The sequence below is a fragment of the Pseudonaja textilis genome, chromosome 6 (genome assembly GCF_049901715.1).
Source record: "Pseudonaja textilis isolate UNSWEBS1 chromosome 6, rPseTex1.2, whole genome shotgun sequence".
Lineage (NCBI taxonomy): Eukaryota > Metazoa > Chordata > Lepidosauria > Squamata > Elapidae > Pseudonaja > Pseudonaja textilis.
Genome location: NC_141995.1, coordinates 60,722,506 through 60,741,189, shown reverse-complemented (window position 1 = coordinate 60,741,189; position 18,684 = coordinate 60,722,506). Strand labels below are relative to the sequence as shown.

At 36.9% G+C, this 18,684-nt stretch overlaps 1 protein-coding gene across 2 annotated transcripts in view; it reads left to right on the top strand.

Moving 5' to 3' along the window:
* The first annotated feature begins 9,212 nt into the window (after positions 1–9,212).
* Positions 9,213–18,684, top strand: part of ETFDH (electron transfer flavoprotein dehydrogenase) — a 22,300-nt gene continuing 12,828 nt past the window's right edge. Inside the window, exons 1-5 of one of the 2 annotated variants that reach the window (XM_087936688.1) lie at positions 9,213–9,496; positions 11,058–11,187; positions 12,881–13,024; positions 17,247–17,476; positions 17,877–17,958. In XM_087936688.1, the coding sequence (XP_087792814.1) occupies positions 17,255–17,476; positions 17,877–17,958 (304 nt within the window). In that variant the 5' untranslated portion in view covers positions 9,213–9,496; positions 11,058–11,187; positions 12,881–13,024; positions 17,247–17,254. The remainder of the gene's footprint in view (positions 9,497–11,057; positions 11,188–12,880; positions 13,025–17,246; positions 17,477–17,876; positions 17,959–18,684) is intronic. The other variant, XM_026699965.2, reaches the window with a different exon arrangement.

Genomic DNA, 18,684 nt, shown 5'->3' with positions numbered 1-18,684 from the left:
CTTTATCCAGTGTTAGATTTTGTGCCACCAGAATGTATGTGTGCCACAGCCTAGAGGTCGAATACAAAGATGTCCAGATGCACATTGTTCCTTTGCTTTCTTCAAATATAATTATGATGTAAGAAAATTATGGCTGGATATTTTGGTCTCTGTTCGATAAATTATCAGTGGACAGGCTAAAAATTTGGGGGAGGATCTTCTGAACGTTTTAGCTGCAAAAGCACACTCAGTCTCCTGATGCCAGCACAAACAGAGACCGGCCAATATCCTGAAATGTTAATTTTAAAGTGATATGAATGATACATATAAAATGATGCCATTATAATGAAATAAATTTTATTCAGTAGATGATTGCCTTATTAATAACTAAGTAAACAGTAATAACTACAATTATAAATATTCATAAATATATTTCTCCATAAGCATTTTTTAAAAAACAGATTTTGCTTTGTCACCAATATGTCAGCGTAAAAGAGTTTTACAGGATTTTTTCCTATTTGCCATCTAGCTATTAAGATGAGATAAGATGAGATGAGCAGGCTCTTGAGTCAGTATTGGATACCTGCTAATTGGGTGTGCAGATTCACACTTTAATTTTCCACATTTGATCTTTCCTTGCCTAGAGACAGAGCCAAGAGCACAGAGTATTTTTAATTGTCAAAGTGAATGCCCACTTTTGAACCTCATAGACATGCATGATCCTACCCCCTAAGGTCTGCAAAAACCCAGATGGTCACTAAGTGAGAAATGTAAGAGACATTGATACTACTTTGTTCCAATCTAGTGATTTTTATAGTGGCCTTGATTGATTGCGTGCCATCAAATTGGTGTTAGCTCTTTAGTGATCACATAACTAGATCTCCAGGACAATCTGGAGCAGCGTTGTCCTACAGATATTCCAATGATATATCCATTATTGCAATAATTAAGTCTACCCACAATGCCACTGGACAACTTCTTTTTCTCTTTTGTTTCACCTTCTTACAGAATGATAGACCTTTCAAGGAAGCTAAGCCTTCACATAACATAGGATAATTTGGGCCAAATCATTTACGCCTCTTTGTTGATTTGTTCAATTATTTGTTTTCTTGGCGGTGTAGTATGTGGCATGTTGCAGTCTTCTCCAACACCAACATTCAAAAGCGTCAATACTTTTCTATCCTGCTTCTTGGAAGTACAATGCTTGTTTCCGTAGATTGTCATAGAGAAAACCACTTTGCCTGCACAATTCAGAGCAGGATATTTTCAAAGCTTTTTTTGCAGGATTTTTTCTTGGAGTTTGGGAAAAATGGGGAAAAAATGGAGAAAAATAAAAATGGCTGAATTTGATCCTAAGTGGGCTTCAAGGAATCTGATGAAAAATTCTGCAGTGCAAGCTCATTCTTCAGAGCTCCTTAGGGAAATTCCTCCCTAAAAATTTAAAATATAAAAACTGGTCTTTAAAATCTCAAACAGATTCCCCATTAAAATTTTTTAGTTGGAACAGCCTAACCAGCTGTTTTTTTCCTGACAATATCTGTAAGGATTTAATCTTTGTGCATTTCAGAGTTAGATGCGCTTAGAATTGCTTTAAGCCAATAATTAAAAAGCAACAGCAGACTCTCAAATCAAGATTGACTCCTGCCTGTCCTCTAGTCATACACTTGTGTTGGTAACGTTTTGGAAAAGATACACCACTGTCATCTTCCAGGATAGATTTTTTTTCCCCAATCTTGCAGTCTAGTCAGTAGATTTGGAATTCCCAGGATGTTCCCCATCAAGTTTTAGCCAGCTCTGAACTTCTTTGACTTCTAAAATCAGCCAAGATCAGGTAGGTTGGTGCCATTTTAAAAAAAAAAGAGCAAAAATAATTAATCAGCTACAGGGCAAAATGAAGCTGTACATTGAGAATAATCCCTGAGAATAAAAAATACATATTTTTGTACTATATCTACAACAAAAACATGCAGTCAAAAGTATATCACTTTTTAAAAAATTAAAAAATATTTGGATTGTTGCTATTATATACCTGGAGCTAAAATTCTCAATACATTTTTTTTTTAAAGAAAATATCTGCATAGTTGTCTTAATTCAGAATATACTGTATGCCTGGCCAGTTACAGTCATGAAAGCATGATGTCTGAATACAGGAGAATTAAATGATGTTTTATGAAACTATTTAGACAAGATATTTGCTATATAGTGAGGACCTCTAGAGCTTATGATAGTTAACTGCAGAAAAACCAAAGAAAATCTTGGCTTTAAAACTGTTGAGGGATTTGTAAGAAATCAAATGGAGATTTCACCTGTGCATATAATTATATCTCCAGCCAAGTGTAGAAAATGTTAAATTAATTAACATTCAGTAGAATCTAAAAAGTTAACTATATGTTCTATATAATTTGAACATGCTCAGCAGTTTTTATTGTACTGTTATACAATTTGCACCTCTTCAAAGTTTTAGAAATGTTATTTACCAGGTTTTAGTTTCTTAGGAGGTCATTGAAGATTTGATAGCATTTCTTTGATAAAAGCAGTCATTTATACATATATTCATATTTGTCATAAGCAAATATTCAGAATAATTCCTGTACATGACATTTATGGGGATATCCATATCACCATTAGAATACCTGCAACAAGAAAAAAAATCAGTAACATTTCAATTTCCATTCCACCATTAATTCCTCCACATGCTCCAGTGTTCATTTTACAAATAGTTATAAGAATATTCACATCTGATGCCTGTTTCAATCATAGCATCACTCAAAGAATGCATGATAATACTGTTCTATGAGGCCATTAATATTTTGTTTACATAAGGTTCTTTTCTGAATGGAGGGCGACTTAGAGTGTCATATTCCAGTTTTAAAAGTTTTAAAAAATGCCCCACAGGGATAAAAACTTTCTAATAGATCTTTTTCTCCAGGCGCCCAGAAGTGGATGAGGCAGAAAGAGATGGTGATATCAGGGTTAGCCTTCCCGGATTCTGCCTGCTACTGATGTCAATCCAATCAGGCCACATCTTTTTAAATGTTTAATTTTAAACAAAACGAAGGACTTGTGGGGGTGACATGGCTAACAAGGTAAGATAGAAGACCCCACCATGCTGTCTAATCATCTTAGTTTTTAGTCTCTGTTTAATTTGTATTCATTTTAATTGTTTTTATATTCATTTTGTATCACTTTGTAAGTTGTCCAGAGTTGCTTCAACAGCAAAATGGGTGGCATATAAATTTAATAAATAAACAGAACAGAAATCATTGGGATTGGGGAAATGATACACAACTTTCTCTAATCCTTACTTAGTACACACATACTAAACCAAGAAAACAATACTTAGTTATAGAAGTATGTGGTCTACTCTATCATTGTACATACAATGCAGTGTAAACTCTACTTTCAATCAGTAAGCATTTTTAGAAATCTGCACCAAGCATTATTGATTTCTGACCATAGCTAAAACTACAAACATTTAAAAAACATTTTTAAATAATCAGTATAGATATGCACCAAGATACACACACACACACACACACACACACACACACACACACACACGTTGTGACTCCGAAATTCGAACCTGATCAGTCAGCAGATGTGGGTTCGAGCGATGAAGAAGATCTGGCACTGAGATTCAAGCCTGCATTATTAAGTGACTTAGAAGGGATTCAAGTAGAGGGAGAGGAGTTGGATCTAAGATATGAACCTGATTTATTGGAGGTTTCAGAGTCCACTCCGTCCCCTGAATCTACTTCCCTGATTGCACCTCAGGTGTTAACTGTTAATCAGGAAAGTGTGTCAGAGGCTTCAAGCGGTGATGAAACTGCCGGATGCTGGCTGGATGCCAGAACTAGAAGAAGATTGAGACGTCAATCTCAATTAGAAAAGAGACATCCAGCAAAGGATTAATTAATGAGACTGACACGCCCTCTCTCAGAGGATATAAGGGAGCGTACGAGTTCGTAATCTTTGCTGGAAACAAAGTGGATTTTGCCTTGGAAAGAAGTGCGTTCTGACTACAGCGTTGTGATTTACGAACTATACAAAATTGCCAGAAAGATTCTAGGAGGATTGCCAAAGGACTGTGATAATAGAGCAATTGAATCTTCTGTCTCTGGTTTTGTTTGCGTAAAGTATTTGAACTCTGTAACTTGAGATTCTCATCGGTGGATACAGGTGGGACAGAACACACACACCTATATATATATTCCAAATAAACTTGAATAATTGGTGCATATCCATATATAGATATATCCAGATGCTTTTGGAAAGGCCGTCTGTTTATTTTTCCAACAACAACAGCAAGATGTATTCCTGGGGCAGCTGGCAAAATGGGATGATAATCTAGTCAGTTTTTATAGGCTTCTGAGTCCTTGGTTTCAGTGTGTTGGTGTATATGTGACTATGTGTGTCAACCTTGAAGCTGACCTGACTGAGGTCATTTTGTTTTGGCTACAACGCCCCAACTATCTCTATTCTCTCCTCCCTATCCCCCTTCCCTGGTGTGTTAACTCTGAAGTAGCCAAAACAAAATGCTTCCTTGTAGGAACCAAGGACATTCCTGCAGGTGCTCGGACAGAGGGGACTGGAGGCACTAGCAACTGGACAGCATCCCGATTGGACCATGTGACTGTTTTGAGAAAGTGACAAATTTTCACTTTTAATTAGGTGAAAACCACGGGAATATTCAGTCGGTTTTCACCAGCTTGTACCAATATGACGTATGCAATAAACCCATTCTTTGAAGAGTAATATATACCAAATGAATGACACATTGGGACCCACATGTCACAACAACTTACCTTATATGAGGCCAGAATTTGAAAAGAACATTTAACACAGCACAGTACCTAAGCAAAATGATTCAGCTGAGATCTGCATATGTGGGACTGATTGGGATAGATTGCAGGGGTGACGCCAAAACATAATTTTAGCATATTTTATCTATATCTTAAATTATTGTATGTTATTCCAATTTCATTTTAGACTGTATTTTATTCCAAATTCATTTAAAATTGTATTTTATCCAATTCCATTTTATCAAATTTTAGTAATAATTTGTTTCTGGAATTCTGCACTTTGATATAGCGTGCACGCGCAAAACATAATTACCGAACGGGTATAATTGCCGGTTAAATCCCACCCCTGAGTCATAGTATCCCATGATCACCAAATCAGACACTTCACATCAACATGGTTTGAAGATGGTTGCATCACCTCACAGTAATGTGACCACCATTTGTGAGCTTCACAGCTGGCTTCCATCATGGGGAATGGGGAAGCTAGAAGTTGCAGAAGTTATATGAGGTTGTACATAACAACCATGGGTGATTCGCTTAATGAACATGGCAAAACTGATATTGCAAGCTGGGCACGGTCATATGAAATTTCATTTACAGTCAAGCTGTTTAATTACTGGATTGCCTGTCCCAATTGCAATTGTTAATTGAACACTCCCTATAATTGAAGACTCCCTAAAATAAACAAGCAAATACATAAATATGGCTGATATTATCATACCATTGATGACATGACTGAATGCATTGTTTTTAGAAAGCAGTGAGTGCGTTTTAAATAAAAATAAAATAAAAATATTCTAAATATATTGAGTAATTGTTGATCTTGCTGTTATATCTTAAATTCTGTGAGCTACCTTACTTCAACTATGCCCTCATTCTTACCATACCCTGAGTTGTAGAAGCATGGAGCATTTACAAATATCTATTGTTATTGGCTGGCATATACTTCATTTAACTATCAGAAATGATTGCATGATTCCAGGTATGGTTGATTTATATGGAACAATGTAAGCTAATTTATTTTTTATGAAATAATACAACACTTGAATGGTGGTATTCAGCAGGTTCTGACCAGTTCTGGAGAACCAGTAGGGGAAATTTTGGAGAACCGGCAAATACCACTTCTGACTGGCCCCGCCCCCATGTATTCTCCACCTCCCATTGAGTCCCAGCTGATTGGCTGGGTCTTCTTTGGTTGCCCTGCACAGGAGAACGGAGCTGGAAAGCAGGTTAGTGGGGTGCAGAGGTGGTATTCAGCAGGTTCTGACCAGTTCTGGAGAACCAGTAGGGGAAATTTTGCGTAGGTTGGAGAACCGGCAAATCCCACCTCTGACTGGCCCTGCCCCCGTCTATTTTCTGACTCCCATTGAGTCCCAGCTGATCGGCTGGGTCTTCTTTGGTTGTCCTGCACAGGAGAACGGAGCTGGAAAGCAGGTTAGTGGGATGGGGAGTGAATGGGATTTTGCAGTATCCTTCCCCTGCCGTGACCACCAAGTTACGCCCATAGAACCGGTAGTAAAAAAATCCTGAGTACTCCTTAGATTACAAATTCTAACAATTAAATAATCGATCTGTCAGCTTTGACATCTTTGCTACGCTTCGCTAAGCTTGCCGACGTCCTGCCATAAACTGACGGAAGGGAGGCAAAGAAATTTGGGGAAGTTGTGACCTAGGAAAGAATGTGAGACTTTTTCAAGATGCGCTGACATCAAAGTAGTTCCCAAAACATCACACCAGGACACTGATAGTCTGATCAAGTAGGGAGAGCCATGGAAAAGGAAAACCTTGTAACTTTATGCTAAATATGTTTGTGGGTTTTTCTTTCATAAAGACCTAGCTAACAACAGAATTCAATAACTTCCTCCAACCATCATTTAACTATCTGAAAGACCTTTCACATTTGTAAAGTCTGTAATAATTTGATATATAATTACTATTGAATATTATATATTTTGCTGCCTTAGACAAAAAGGGAAATCATATTATAATGAAAAAATATGCCTATATCTATATTGCATAACATGTAAAGGTTTTTTTTAAGGGCCACGTATAGAATTCTTGCCCTGATGCTTATTATGTTAACTTGGTAATTATCCTAATATGCTTCATTTTAGTCATTGGGCTTATCAAACTCCACCAGATGACAAGAGTGAGCTGTATATGAGTAAGCCCCACTATGACAATTTATATAACATTTATTTTTGGGAGATTAGGATTTTCCCCAATATAATTAACTGCGAATTGAGGATTTGTCTTAACTTTGCTGATAAGAGTAGAAGTTTTGAAAAGGAAGCCAGGGGATACACATGGATGAAGACACATGAGAACTCTGAATATTTTCAAAGATTAGCTATAACTTGAGAAAGATGCCTGCTGAATTTAACATCTAAATGGGGATGGCCTACCCAGTTTCCTTATCTGCCTCCAAGTTAACTACCCCTACCCTTCCAAGTCTAGCTATCCTTTGCTTCAATCTCCATTCTCCTCTTCCTCCTCCTCTTCTGCTATTTCTGATGGAAGGACGAACAGTATATGTGTGTGAGAGAAGATTTATGAGATAAAGAACAGTTGGTATATATAGAAGGCTCAATTAGTTTTATATGTACCTTTATACACATAAATATCTAAGGTTGTGGGGGGGGGGGGGAGAATCAGAATAAGGAAACCAGATTTTGTAGCTATTGATGTCAAAACTATTGCATAGGGTTTTTTTAACACACACACACACACACACACACACACACACACACGTGTTATTCAGGGAGTTTTTGTTTGAATCTGGCAATTGTTTTTAAAACTAGTCCATAGCCCACAAAACAAAATAAAAATAAACGTTATTTTTAGTCAAATTAGATACTTTCTGCTTAAAGCCTCTCTTTCCTTGCTGCAACTATTGATTTTAGAACCTCCCGAAATATGCCACAAATTAACATTTATAGAATACTTACAGAAGATTGTAAATATAGTTTTGGCTAGTGTAACGTGTGTGTGTGCGTGTGTGTGTGTGACATGCACTACTCGTGCAGGGATCCACTGCAGTGTATCACTTAACAACTGTCGTAAAATGGGGCAAAACTCACTTAATAAATGCCTCCCTTAATAACAGAAATTTTGGGCTTCATTGTGGTTGTAAGTCCAGGATTATCTGTATTTCAGTTATGTAAGCCATGTCACCATTCTATTAAATGTTTGACTTTCTTTGTAAGAGGTCATGCCCATCTTGTTTCCTATACTCTGAACAAAAAAATAGAGTTATACATTAGTTTAAAGCAATGCAACATTACTTCATATAAACTGTTGAAAAAGCATAAGCCAATCCAGTATTTTTTGTCATCATAGAGCAAATTAGGGGGGCATGCACAAGCGCACCAACATGCCTACCGTCCCTGTCCTATTGTTTCTTTTATTTTTCTTATATGTACCCATTTCATGATTGACAAATCAAATAAATAATAAATAATAAACTGACTAAATTATTAAAATGCTGCATACGCTAATGGACTTGCTTGTAACCCTGAGCTAGGATTTCTTTGCCTACAACTTCAACCTAACTCTATTTTTTGGGAGGGGAAGCAGATTGTGCACTTATTTACAATATCGTTTCTTCACATTTCAGCCAAGTAAGAGACAAACAAAAGTTAAAGATCATGCATGGAGCTCAAAATAAGAACATGCTTTTTTTTTATACAGAAGGGAAAGTACTGTAATTCTGTCAGGAATGACTTTAATCTGGCACAATGCATTTTGACCGACAATGCACAATGCATTTTGACCACAATGCACACAAAAATACGCTGCTCTTGGTTTTTTTTTTTTTTTTTGGTTCAAATGCTATAATTTACAGAATGCTTAAAGATTCTAATCGGGAGGAAAAGGCCGCACGTGGGCAGTTTAGAATCACGCTCCCCCCCCCTTCTGTAAGGTGGACTCGCCCACCGCCAAGGCAATTGAAGGGTCACTCCTACGGGAAAGGGCTGCGCAAAATGACAAAGCGGGGGTAGGCCAATCAACCAATCAACGCTCACTGCGGCATTTTAAACACCCGCCTCGGCTTCCGCAGTGCGCCTTTAAAGGTAGAAGGGGGGTAAAAAAAAGCCTCAGAAAATGGTGAGGCCGTGGCCTTGGCCTGTGAGCGCTCGTTAAAAATTAAAAAGCCGACGTGGTCTTAAGACCTGAGCGGGTTTCGCTGCTCGAGGGGGGAAAGCTAGTTTTATTGTACTAAATAAAACAAAAAGCAAACTTATGTTTTAAACAAGCTGTAGGTCGTCCGTTCATTTTGGGCGACCCCGATCCTTGAGGGCACTTAACGAAAACTACTCCTCCCAGAAAGCACTTCGCGGTTTTTCCGGTCAACGCCAGGAAAGCCCGTCCTGCGGCGCATGCTGGGAAGGATAGTTTTTTTTTTTTTTTTACATGGATGTATTCCTTGCGCTTCCATTTTCCGACCCGTATCGGGAGCGCCGCGATTTCGACGTTGAACACGGGGGGCGTGTATGTTGCTCTAAAGCCCAAGAAATGGGGAGGGAAATGGACACCCGGTTGTGATTTTTTTTCCCCTTGAGCTGTGGACGCACACGAGATAAGAGTCCTTAAAGGCGATAGGAAATCTCAAGAGGGAGAAGTGCTGCTGCTGCTGCTTGCTGCTGCTTTGGGTCGTCTGAAGGGACCCTCGCTCAGCACCATGCTGTTTCCCACCTGCGGGCTTTCACGTCAAGGTGAAACGATCTTTTTTTTTTTTTTCCCGTCTGGGTTTTTCCTGCAACGGTGGCAAATGGTTTCGGGTTTTGAAAACTTTCCCCTTTGCTGTGGCTTGGGCATTTATTTATTTATTTATTTATTTATTTTATTATTCAGGGCGATATAAACTTCTATTCTTTCCTTCTGTTAACGAATATCGTTTGATTAACCTCAAAAAGTTGCAACCGGTTGAAGGTAGGTTTGCTCGGGAGGAAGGAAAAGTTCTCAAGTTTTGCAGAGCGCGGTTTCTCGACCCCCGCTTGAAAAAGGCTAGAACTAGAGAACAAAAATCCAAGAATTTTTATTTTATTTTTTTCTCTCCAGCAAAGACAGGCGGTTTTTTAAATTTGTGCTGCCTTCCTTGTTGTTGTGGTTCCGGTTTGGTGCAACTGCTGATCCCCAAAATATTCTCTGGAGAAATACAGAATTGACAGCTGTCGGTGGAAAAAAGGCAAACTTTTGTGTGTGTGTGTGTGTGTGTATAGATAGATTAGATAGATAGATAGATAGATAGATAGATAGATAGATAGATAGATAGATAGATAGATAGATAGATAGATAGATAATGATGACAGATGATTAGATAGATAGATAGATAGATAGATAGATAGATAGATAGATAGATAGATAGATAGATAGATAATGATGACAGATGATTAGATAGATAGATAGATAGATAGATAGATAGATAGATAATGATGACAGATGATTAGATAGATAGATAGATAGATAGATAGATAGATAGATAGATAGATAGATAATGATGACAGATGATTAGATAGATAGATAGATAGATAGATAGATAGACAGACAGACAGACAGACAGACAGACAGATTAACTAGAAGGGATGCAACTGTAAATGTAGATGGGATGCAACTGTAAATGTAGATAAAGTATGCAAAATGAATAAATATTAAGGTACAAGCCATACTCAGACTTGTCAGCCTAATCGGGGTTTTGATTCAAGTACCATCAAACAACATGGAAAATAGATAAAGAGTTCTGATCTTGGGAGACCTAAATCCATGGGAATAATTAAGATAATTAAGCAATTGGTGGGGGGGAAAAAAGGAGAGCCATCTGGGGATAGGGTTTGGGTGGCCATCAAGGGTTCTCTCCAACCTCAAGTTTCTTTTTTCCTTTCCTCCCTATTGGTCAGAGGTAAAATTAGGGCAAAGGTTACTACTGGCTTACACAATACTGTAATTTTGTTTGAACATAGACCAGTCTTCTTGTGGAACAACACATTAGCAGGTCCTGTGCATTCGTAATAGTGTAATTACGATGAATGAGTTGCAAAACAGAAACTTGCATAAAAGGTAATGAATAAGGAGATCTGAGCATGCTAGTGAGAAGAAACTATCTGGAGGAACGCCCCGACGATAGCCTTTCTGTTCTCAAATTCTTCTGATTCCAGTTCAAACTACTTCATACTATTTGATCTAGTTAAAAGCCTTTTTAGAAAAAGGGGCATTGTAGAGTAGGACATACCCAAGCAATAGATATCTAACCAATCACTATCCCTTTTTGCCCAACAGCTGAAAACAGAGAACTGGCAGTTAGTTCTTGCTTGGCTGCTTTCCAGTTACTTACTGTTATTGATCCCGACATGCCCCAGCCAAGCCAACACAAGCTCAACTTCTTTACAGCAAAGAAAAAGAAGTTGAGGTAGGCAAACTAAAGCTCTCCTCCGATGATAATAGAAATGCCCCTCAGAGTACCGTAGTTATTTGGCCAGTTGCATTTTCTCTTTTTGCCATCCATAAAAGAATAAAACATGGTATAGGATCACTTTTGCAAGCTACTAGCTGCATCCTCTGGTAGGGATGGAATGTAGTCATTACTCTTCTAATGACAGAGCTAGACAACGTACAGTCTCAGGGCTATTTGCAACCCATGAGTTTCTTTGGGACACTTGGCAACTGGCATGTTTTTACAATGATTGCAGCATCTCAGAGTCATGTGATCGCCATTTATGACCTTCCCAGCCAGCCAGACAAGTAAAGTCAGTGGTAGAAGGTGGATTTGCTTACTGACTATGTGATTCACTTGACAACTACAGTGATTCACTCAACAGTTAGGGCAAAAAAAGTTGTAAAATCAAGTGTGACTTACCCATTGCCTTACTTTAGCAACATAAATCCCAATCCCAATTGTGGTTTTATGTCGAGGCTTTCCTGTAGTTGTAAACCATCCAGATTCATTTGGAGTTGAATAGCCTATTAAATTTAAATAATTGATCAAAAATGGCTGCCATAGGTGATATCAACAATTAATCTAACTGCCTCAGTCTTTGGAATACTTGATCCAGGGCTTCTGACAGAAAAGCAACATAAAGCATTGCTATTAAAACAAAAAGGATCAGTCACTACTATTACTAATGTGACTTTATGATGCAGAATCTTTAACTTTGCTTCAAAATATTTTGGAAGTTTCAAGTTTTCTAAATGTGTTAACAAATAACACAGATTTCAATCTATGACAAAATACTAAATGAAACAAAGAATGGTACTGCAACCAATCTATGGTACTAGAACAGGGGTGTCAAACTGGCAGCCCACAGGCTAGATCCGTCGCGTGCAGGCCATGCTCACCCCAGCTCCCTGAAGGAGAAAAACGTTGCAAAATGTCACATGACGGCAATGCGATGCCGTGAGTTTGACACCCATGTACTAGAAGAAATTCAGAAGTGTTTGTTACACATGTGCTGCGTGGTATCTTTAATTTGGAAAACACACTCATTCGGTTGGAAAGTACAGCATTCTGCTGCAAAGAAAATTGGCTGAAGCATGAAGAAGGTTGGCAAAACGTAGATTCAAACTGATAGAAATAAAACAACAGGCCATAACAAACCAAAATGAAAAAAATAGATTAGATGCCATCAGCAAACCCATAACACCTACAGCCCTATACTGTAACATTGTGAACCATTTACCAGATGCAACTAAAAAATCCAATGGTTCACTGCAATAAGCAACATAAGCAATGCAGCAGTCCTTTTTTTTTCTTTACAATACACATTTTTTAAGAGTATGCTACAATATATGCTATCTAGAAGTCCATTGTAGAATAGAAATCAATAAAATTATAGAATGAGATACAACTTAATTGTTCAGTATGACACCATTGCTTAACCAGCAGTATCAAAAAGTGAGATTGTAAGCTTCTCACACTCATGTGATATTTTGCTATACTAAGTGACCAAGTTGCTTAGGAAGATGTTGGTCCCGTTTGTGATTGCCAAAACAAGACTACGTGTATACTTTCTCATGCAATAGTGGAGCGTTCAAGCACTTATCCGATCTAAACAACTGTTAAAATAAAATTTGTTTACAAAATAAGTGTTGTTGTCTTACTCCAGCACTTCATCTTCTGTATGCCTTTAAGTCTGCAAGAAAAGACACCAGTCTTCTACCTTTATATGCAGCCAGATGGACTTCAACAGTTCCTCGTATCACCACTCACTATACCATTCACCCCCGGGAGAAAGACAAACGGTGGGAAGGTAAGTGGCAATGTTTAAAGAATATACATATTTTTTTTTCATAATCAAAGGGTAGCCTATTATTTCGGTTTGTTCGTTTTTTCTATATTTTTATTTTTTTATAAAATTTTACTGGTTTTTAAAACAAAAATAAACAAAACATAAAAACATCAAGCCATCTTCCATATATATATACATACAGTGTGCCAGTTGGTTTACAAATTGTTTTGTGCTTCCATTTCATAGTCTTCAGTTATAATTCCATTGTATATAATCTCATATTTTCAATCAATATATTAAATACATTAATATCATTATTAATCATTTGACTATACTTTTATTCATGTTTTCCAAAATGATCATATTTTACATAATTTGTTTTATAACAATTCGTATCATCGTCCCTGATCTATCCTAGAATCATTTTGTAGATATAATTAGAAAAGAATACACCTTTATATATTTTTTTCTAAAAGTCTACATATTTCATTACTATATTTTATTGTCTAACCATTGATAGAATAGATCCCAAATTTTATAAAATTGTTTATCATCTTGTTCTCTAATTTCAAATGTCAATCTACTCATTTCAGCACATTCCAATATTTTCTTAATGATTTCCTCCTGTGATGGTATTTTCTCATTTTGACAGTTTTTAGCAAATACAATCCTAGCCGCTGTTAACCCACATCCAATTTGTAGTTTGGTAATACAACTCCCAATTAGGCAAACCAAATCCTCCTTTTATTCTAGCATCTTGCAAAAGTTTTAACTTTATTCTCGCTTTCTTATCTTGCCATATATATTTCAACACAATTTTATTTAAATCTTCAGAGTAGCCTTTTCCAAGCCTAACTGGAATTGTTTGAAACAAATATAAAATTCTGGGTAATATATTCATCTTGATTGTTGATATTCTCCCTATTAATGACAGTTGTAAATTTTCCAATTTTGCCAAATCTAGCGCTATCTGCTGTTTAAGTTTAATATAATTATTCTCTTTTAGTGTACTGCATCTTTCTGTCAAGTATATCCCCAAGTACTTGATCTTATTTGTGACCTGAATTTTCAATAGGTCTGCCAATTCTTCCTTTTGTCTTGATAGCATATTCTTTGTCAAGATCTTTGTCTTATCTTTATTTATTTTCAAACCAGCCACCTTTCCATATGTCTCTATCTTTTCTATCAATTTTGATGCTGTTTCTAAAAGGTCTTCTAAGATGAAAACCAGATCATCTGCAAATGCTTGCAGCTTAAATTCTTCCTTTTTGATTTTCATTCCTTTTATATTCTTTTCATCTCTAATATTTCTGTTTAGCACTTCCAAAGTTAACACAAACAACAAAGGTGATAGTGGGCACCCTTGTCTTGTTCCTTTTCTTATATTGATAGAGTCTGTCAGTTCTCCCTCTATCATTACCTTTGCCGTTTGCTTATGATTATTTGCTACCATAGCAGACTTGGCCTTGGTCACCTATTAATTGCAATATTTTCCTTGTTTCTTTCTTTATTTGCGTTTTAATGGCTTTCTTTGTAAATCTAATGTGAACTTCTCTTGGTAAGCTATTTCTCATTGCATATCTTTTGAAAACTCGATAGACCTCATCTATTCCATCCATCATCTTCTCTTGAGTTATTTCCAAAGCTTCAGCCAGTATTTCTATCATTATCTCAGCTAGATATTGTCCTTTTTCTTCCTCTATGTTTTGGAATCTAAGATAAAATTCTGATCTGTCCATCTCCCATCTCAGCATTCCACTTTTATCTTGTTCAACCACAGTTAATCTGTTATCAATGGCTCCAATCTTCTTGTCTCTTTGTTTATCTTCTTCAATTTTTGGAATCTCTCATCATACTTCAATATCATTTGTTGGATGTTCTCCACTTTTTCATCGGTTTTCCCTGTTCTTTGTTCACTGTTCTCTGTTCTTTGTTGAATGTTCTCTATTCTCTTTTCAATATTCTCTGATCTTGTTTGAATATTTTGAATTCCTTGCATAATCATCTGCAGAGTCACTTTTTCTTGTTCTTTTTCTTGCCTTAACATTGTCTGTATTGAACGTTGTCCTCCAGATGGTGGAGAGGAAGAAGTAGAAGTTGAAGAACCAGGAGCTGTTAATTTCCTAATCGTTTTGAAGAATTCAAAATCTTCAGGTTCTTCAGGTTCTTCTAATAAAAAAAGAAAGATAATAAAAGAATAAAGAATAAAAAAAAGAGTAGCCTAGAAGTGGAAAGAGTAAAATGTTTAACAAATAAAATTACATAATAGATGTGATCTTTGTAAAAAAAATTTGTTAGTCGTGAAGTTGTGTCCGACCCATCGCGACCCCATGGACATCGTTCCTCTCTAGGCCTTCCTGTCCTCTGTCATCCCCCGGAGTCTATTTAAGCTCAAGCCAACTGCTCCATCTAGCCACCTCATTCTCTTGTCATCTCCCATTCTTCTTTTGCTTTTAATCATTCCCAGCATTAGCCTCTTCTCCAGTGAGTTCTTCCTAATCATTAGGTGGCCAAAGTATTTGAGTTTCATCCTCCGGATCTGATCTTCTAAAGAGCAGTCAGGGTTGTTCTCCTCTAGGACTGACCAGTTTGATCGCCTTGGAGTCCAAGGGACTGGCATGGGTCTTCTCCAACATCATAGTTCAAAGGCCTCAATTCTTTGATGCTCAGCCTTCCTTATGGTCCAACTTTCACAGCCATACATTGCAACTGGGAAAACCATAGCCTTGACTATACACACTTTTGTTGGCAGGGTGATGTCTCTGATTTTTAGTATGCTGTCTAGATTTGCCATAGCTTTCCTCCTCAGGAGCAAGTGTCTTTTAATTTCTTGACTGCAGTCCCCATCTATTTGCCAGGAATTGAGAGGGCCGGATGCCATGATCTTAGTTTTCTTAACGTTGAGTTTCAAGCCAACTTTTGCACTCTCCTTCACCTTCATCAAGAGGCTTTTTAGTTCGTCTTCACTTTCTCCCATTAGAGTGATATCCTCTGCATATTTGACATTGTTGATATGATCCAACTTGTGATTCATCTAGCCCCGCCTTTCTCATGATGTACTTGGCATATAAGTTAAATACTCAGGGTGACAGTATGCAGCCTTGCCGAACTCCTTTCTCGATTTATCAGTGGTTCTGTGTCCAGTTCTCACTGGTGCTTCTTGACGCGCATATAGATTTCTCAAGAGACAAGTAAGATGGTCTGGTACTCCCATCTCTTTAAGAACTTGCCACAATTTGTTGTGATCCACGCAATCAAATGCTTTAAGCATAGTCAATGAAGCAGAAGTAGATGTTTTTCTGGAACGCTCTAGCTTTCTCCATGATGCAGCGTATATTAGCAATTTGATCTCTGCCTGTTTGAAATCCTGCCTGTACTTCTGGTTGTTATGTGAATAACTGCAGCTGTTAAGTGAATCATCTGGTGGTTAATCCAATCCAGATTCCTCCATTGACTTTGCTTATTGGTAGCCTTCTTACAATCATATGACCCCAGGTTGCTGAATAAATACCTTCTGGTTACTAAATGCTCAAATTTTGATCATGTGACTGTGAGGATGTTGTGCCGGTAGTAAGTGCAGGAACAGGTCATAAGTCACTTTTTTTCAGCACCATATTAACTTTGAACAGTTATTAAAGAAATGTTTCTAAGTTGAGGACTATCTTTATTTTGGGACGATATCCTATAAATCTATAGTAATATGTAACAATGTCTTTGCATTCTTTTATTAATAACGTATCTTTATTTTTGACATATAGGAAATTAAAATTCAATATGATTATTTTTCTCAGCAGAGATAAGGCAGAAAACATTTGCAGTAAATAGTGTGTCGCTTAAAGTAAACGTAGGTTTGCGGAAATGTAAATCTATTTTGTTTGACAGTTGTATTGTGGACTCTTTAATTATGATAGCCTTCTTAATAGCCTTTAAGTTATTGTCCTAGATCCCTCCAGCAACATGTTTTATGGTCTGCAACTGGTTTATTTTTACATTCAACATAAATAAAGTTTTAGAACCTACAGTATTTTGTAAATTTTGGCTAAGTTGAGCCAGGACAATTGTAATAGATAGAGGTGAGCCACTTAATAATTTTCCAGCAAGACAAAACAAAAGTTCCGGTATGCATCTACCTTCTTTTAGTTCATTGTATGAATTTGTTATGAATGTCTTAGATCAAGGGGAAAGGAACAGTTTATTTTAATTTAATGCCATATCTGATGATTTTAATTTTCCTCTGTGAAAGGAGTAAGCATGGAAAGATTTGCAGAAGAAGCTGATGTGGTGATAGTTGGAGCAGGTCCTGCAGGACTTTCTGCAGCTATTCGACTCAAGCAGCTGGCGAGCGAGCACGGCAAAGAAATCCGTGTCTGCCTGGTGGAGAAGGCTGCTCAGATTGGTGCACATACCCTGTCTGGAGCCTGTCTGGAGCCCCGTGCTTTGGAAGAACTTTTTCCAGATTGGAAAGAACGAGGAGTAAGTTCCCCTGTTCTAATTCATCTCTACTTAATCTTATTTACAAAACAGATTAATGATTGGAGGGTTAATTATTAGATGAATATATTTTGAATATACTAAGAATAAGCATTTGAGAACAATAATCATTATCAGTGCAATTAAAATAACATTTTTTTTTCAGCTAACTGCCTTCAGTAGTAGATATTTAGTGGTGGAATAAAAATGACTTTTTAGTTTAATACCTTCCTGTTTGTTCATACAGGAGGTGCATTTTTATATTCTGTAACTTTTTATTTTAAATAGAATATGAAATATTCCAATTTAAAGGATATCTGTAATGATCAAAATATTTAAACGATTTTTAAAGAAGTTGGATATTTCTTCATTAAAACCATGATATTTCTTTTATTTTCCTTAGGCTCCACTACATACTCCTGTAACAGAAGACAGATTTGGAATCTTAACGAAGAACTATAGAATTCCAGTTCCCATTCTTCCAGGTAGTGTTGAATAAGAAACTATTTTAACACAAATTGCCCTTTTGAATTGGGGTGAAAAATATTCACCCAAATTGTTCCTTTGCTCAAGAAAATAGTACAGCTAGTCCTGGACTTATAACCATAACTGAGCCCAAAATTTCTGTTGCCAAGTAAGATGTTTGTTAAGTGACTTTTGCCCTATTTTATCAGCTTTCTTGCCACAGTTATTAAGTGAATCGCTGCAGTTATTAAGTTAGTAACACAGCTGTTCAGTGAATCGGGCTTTCCAATTGACTTTGTTCATCAGAAGTTGCAAAAGGTGATCACGTGACTCTAGGACACTGCAACTGTCCACAATTATGAGTCATTTGCAAAGCATCTGAATTTTGGTCATGTGATGATGGGGCTGCCGCAACAGAAGTGTGAAAAATGGTCATAAGTCACTTATTTCAGTGCTCTTGTAAGTTTGAATAGTCACTAAATAAACTGTTGTACGTCAAGGACTACCTGTAATGTGTTTGTATTGACGGAGTGTTGTATTACTGTATTGATAAAACACTAATGAAGACAAATCTCTTAATTCAATTTATTTGACATCTCTAGCATATCAGAATTTTTCTCAGGTGACAAGGTGGATGTTTTTTTCAACATAAATATGTCAGCTTAGAGCAGAGAGTTTGCTACAGGTAGTGCTTGCTTACCAATGGTAGTTGGAATTGGGAACTTCATCATCAAGTGAAGTAAATG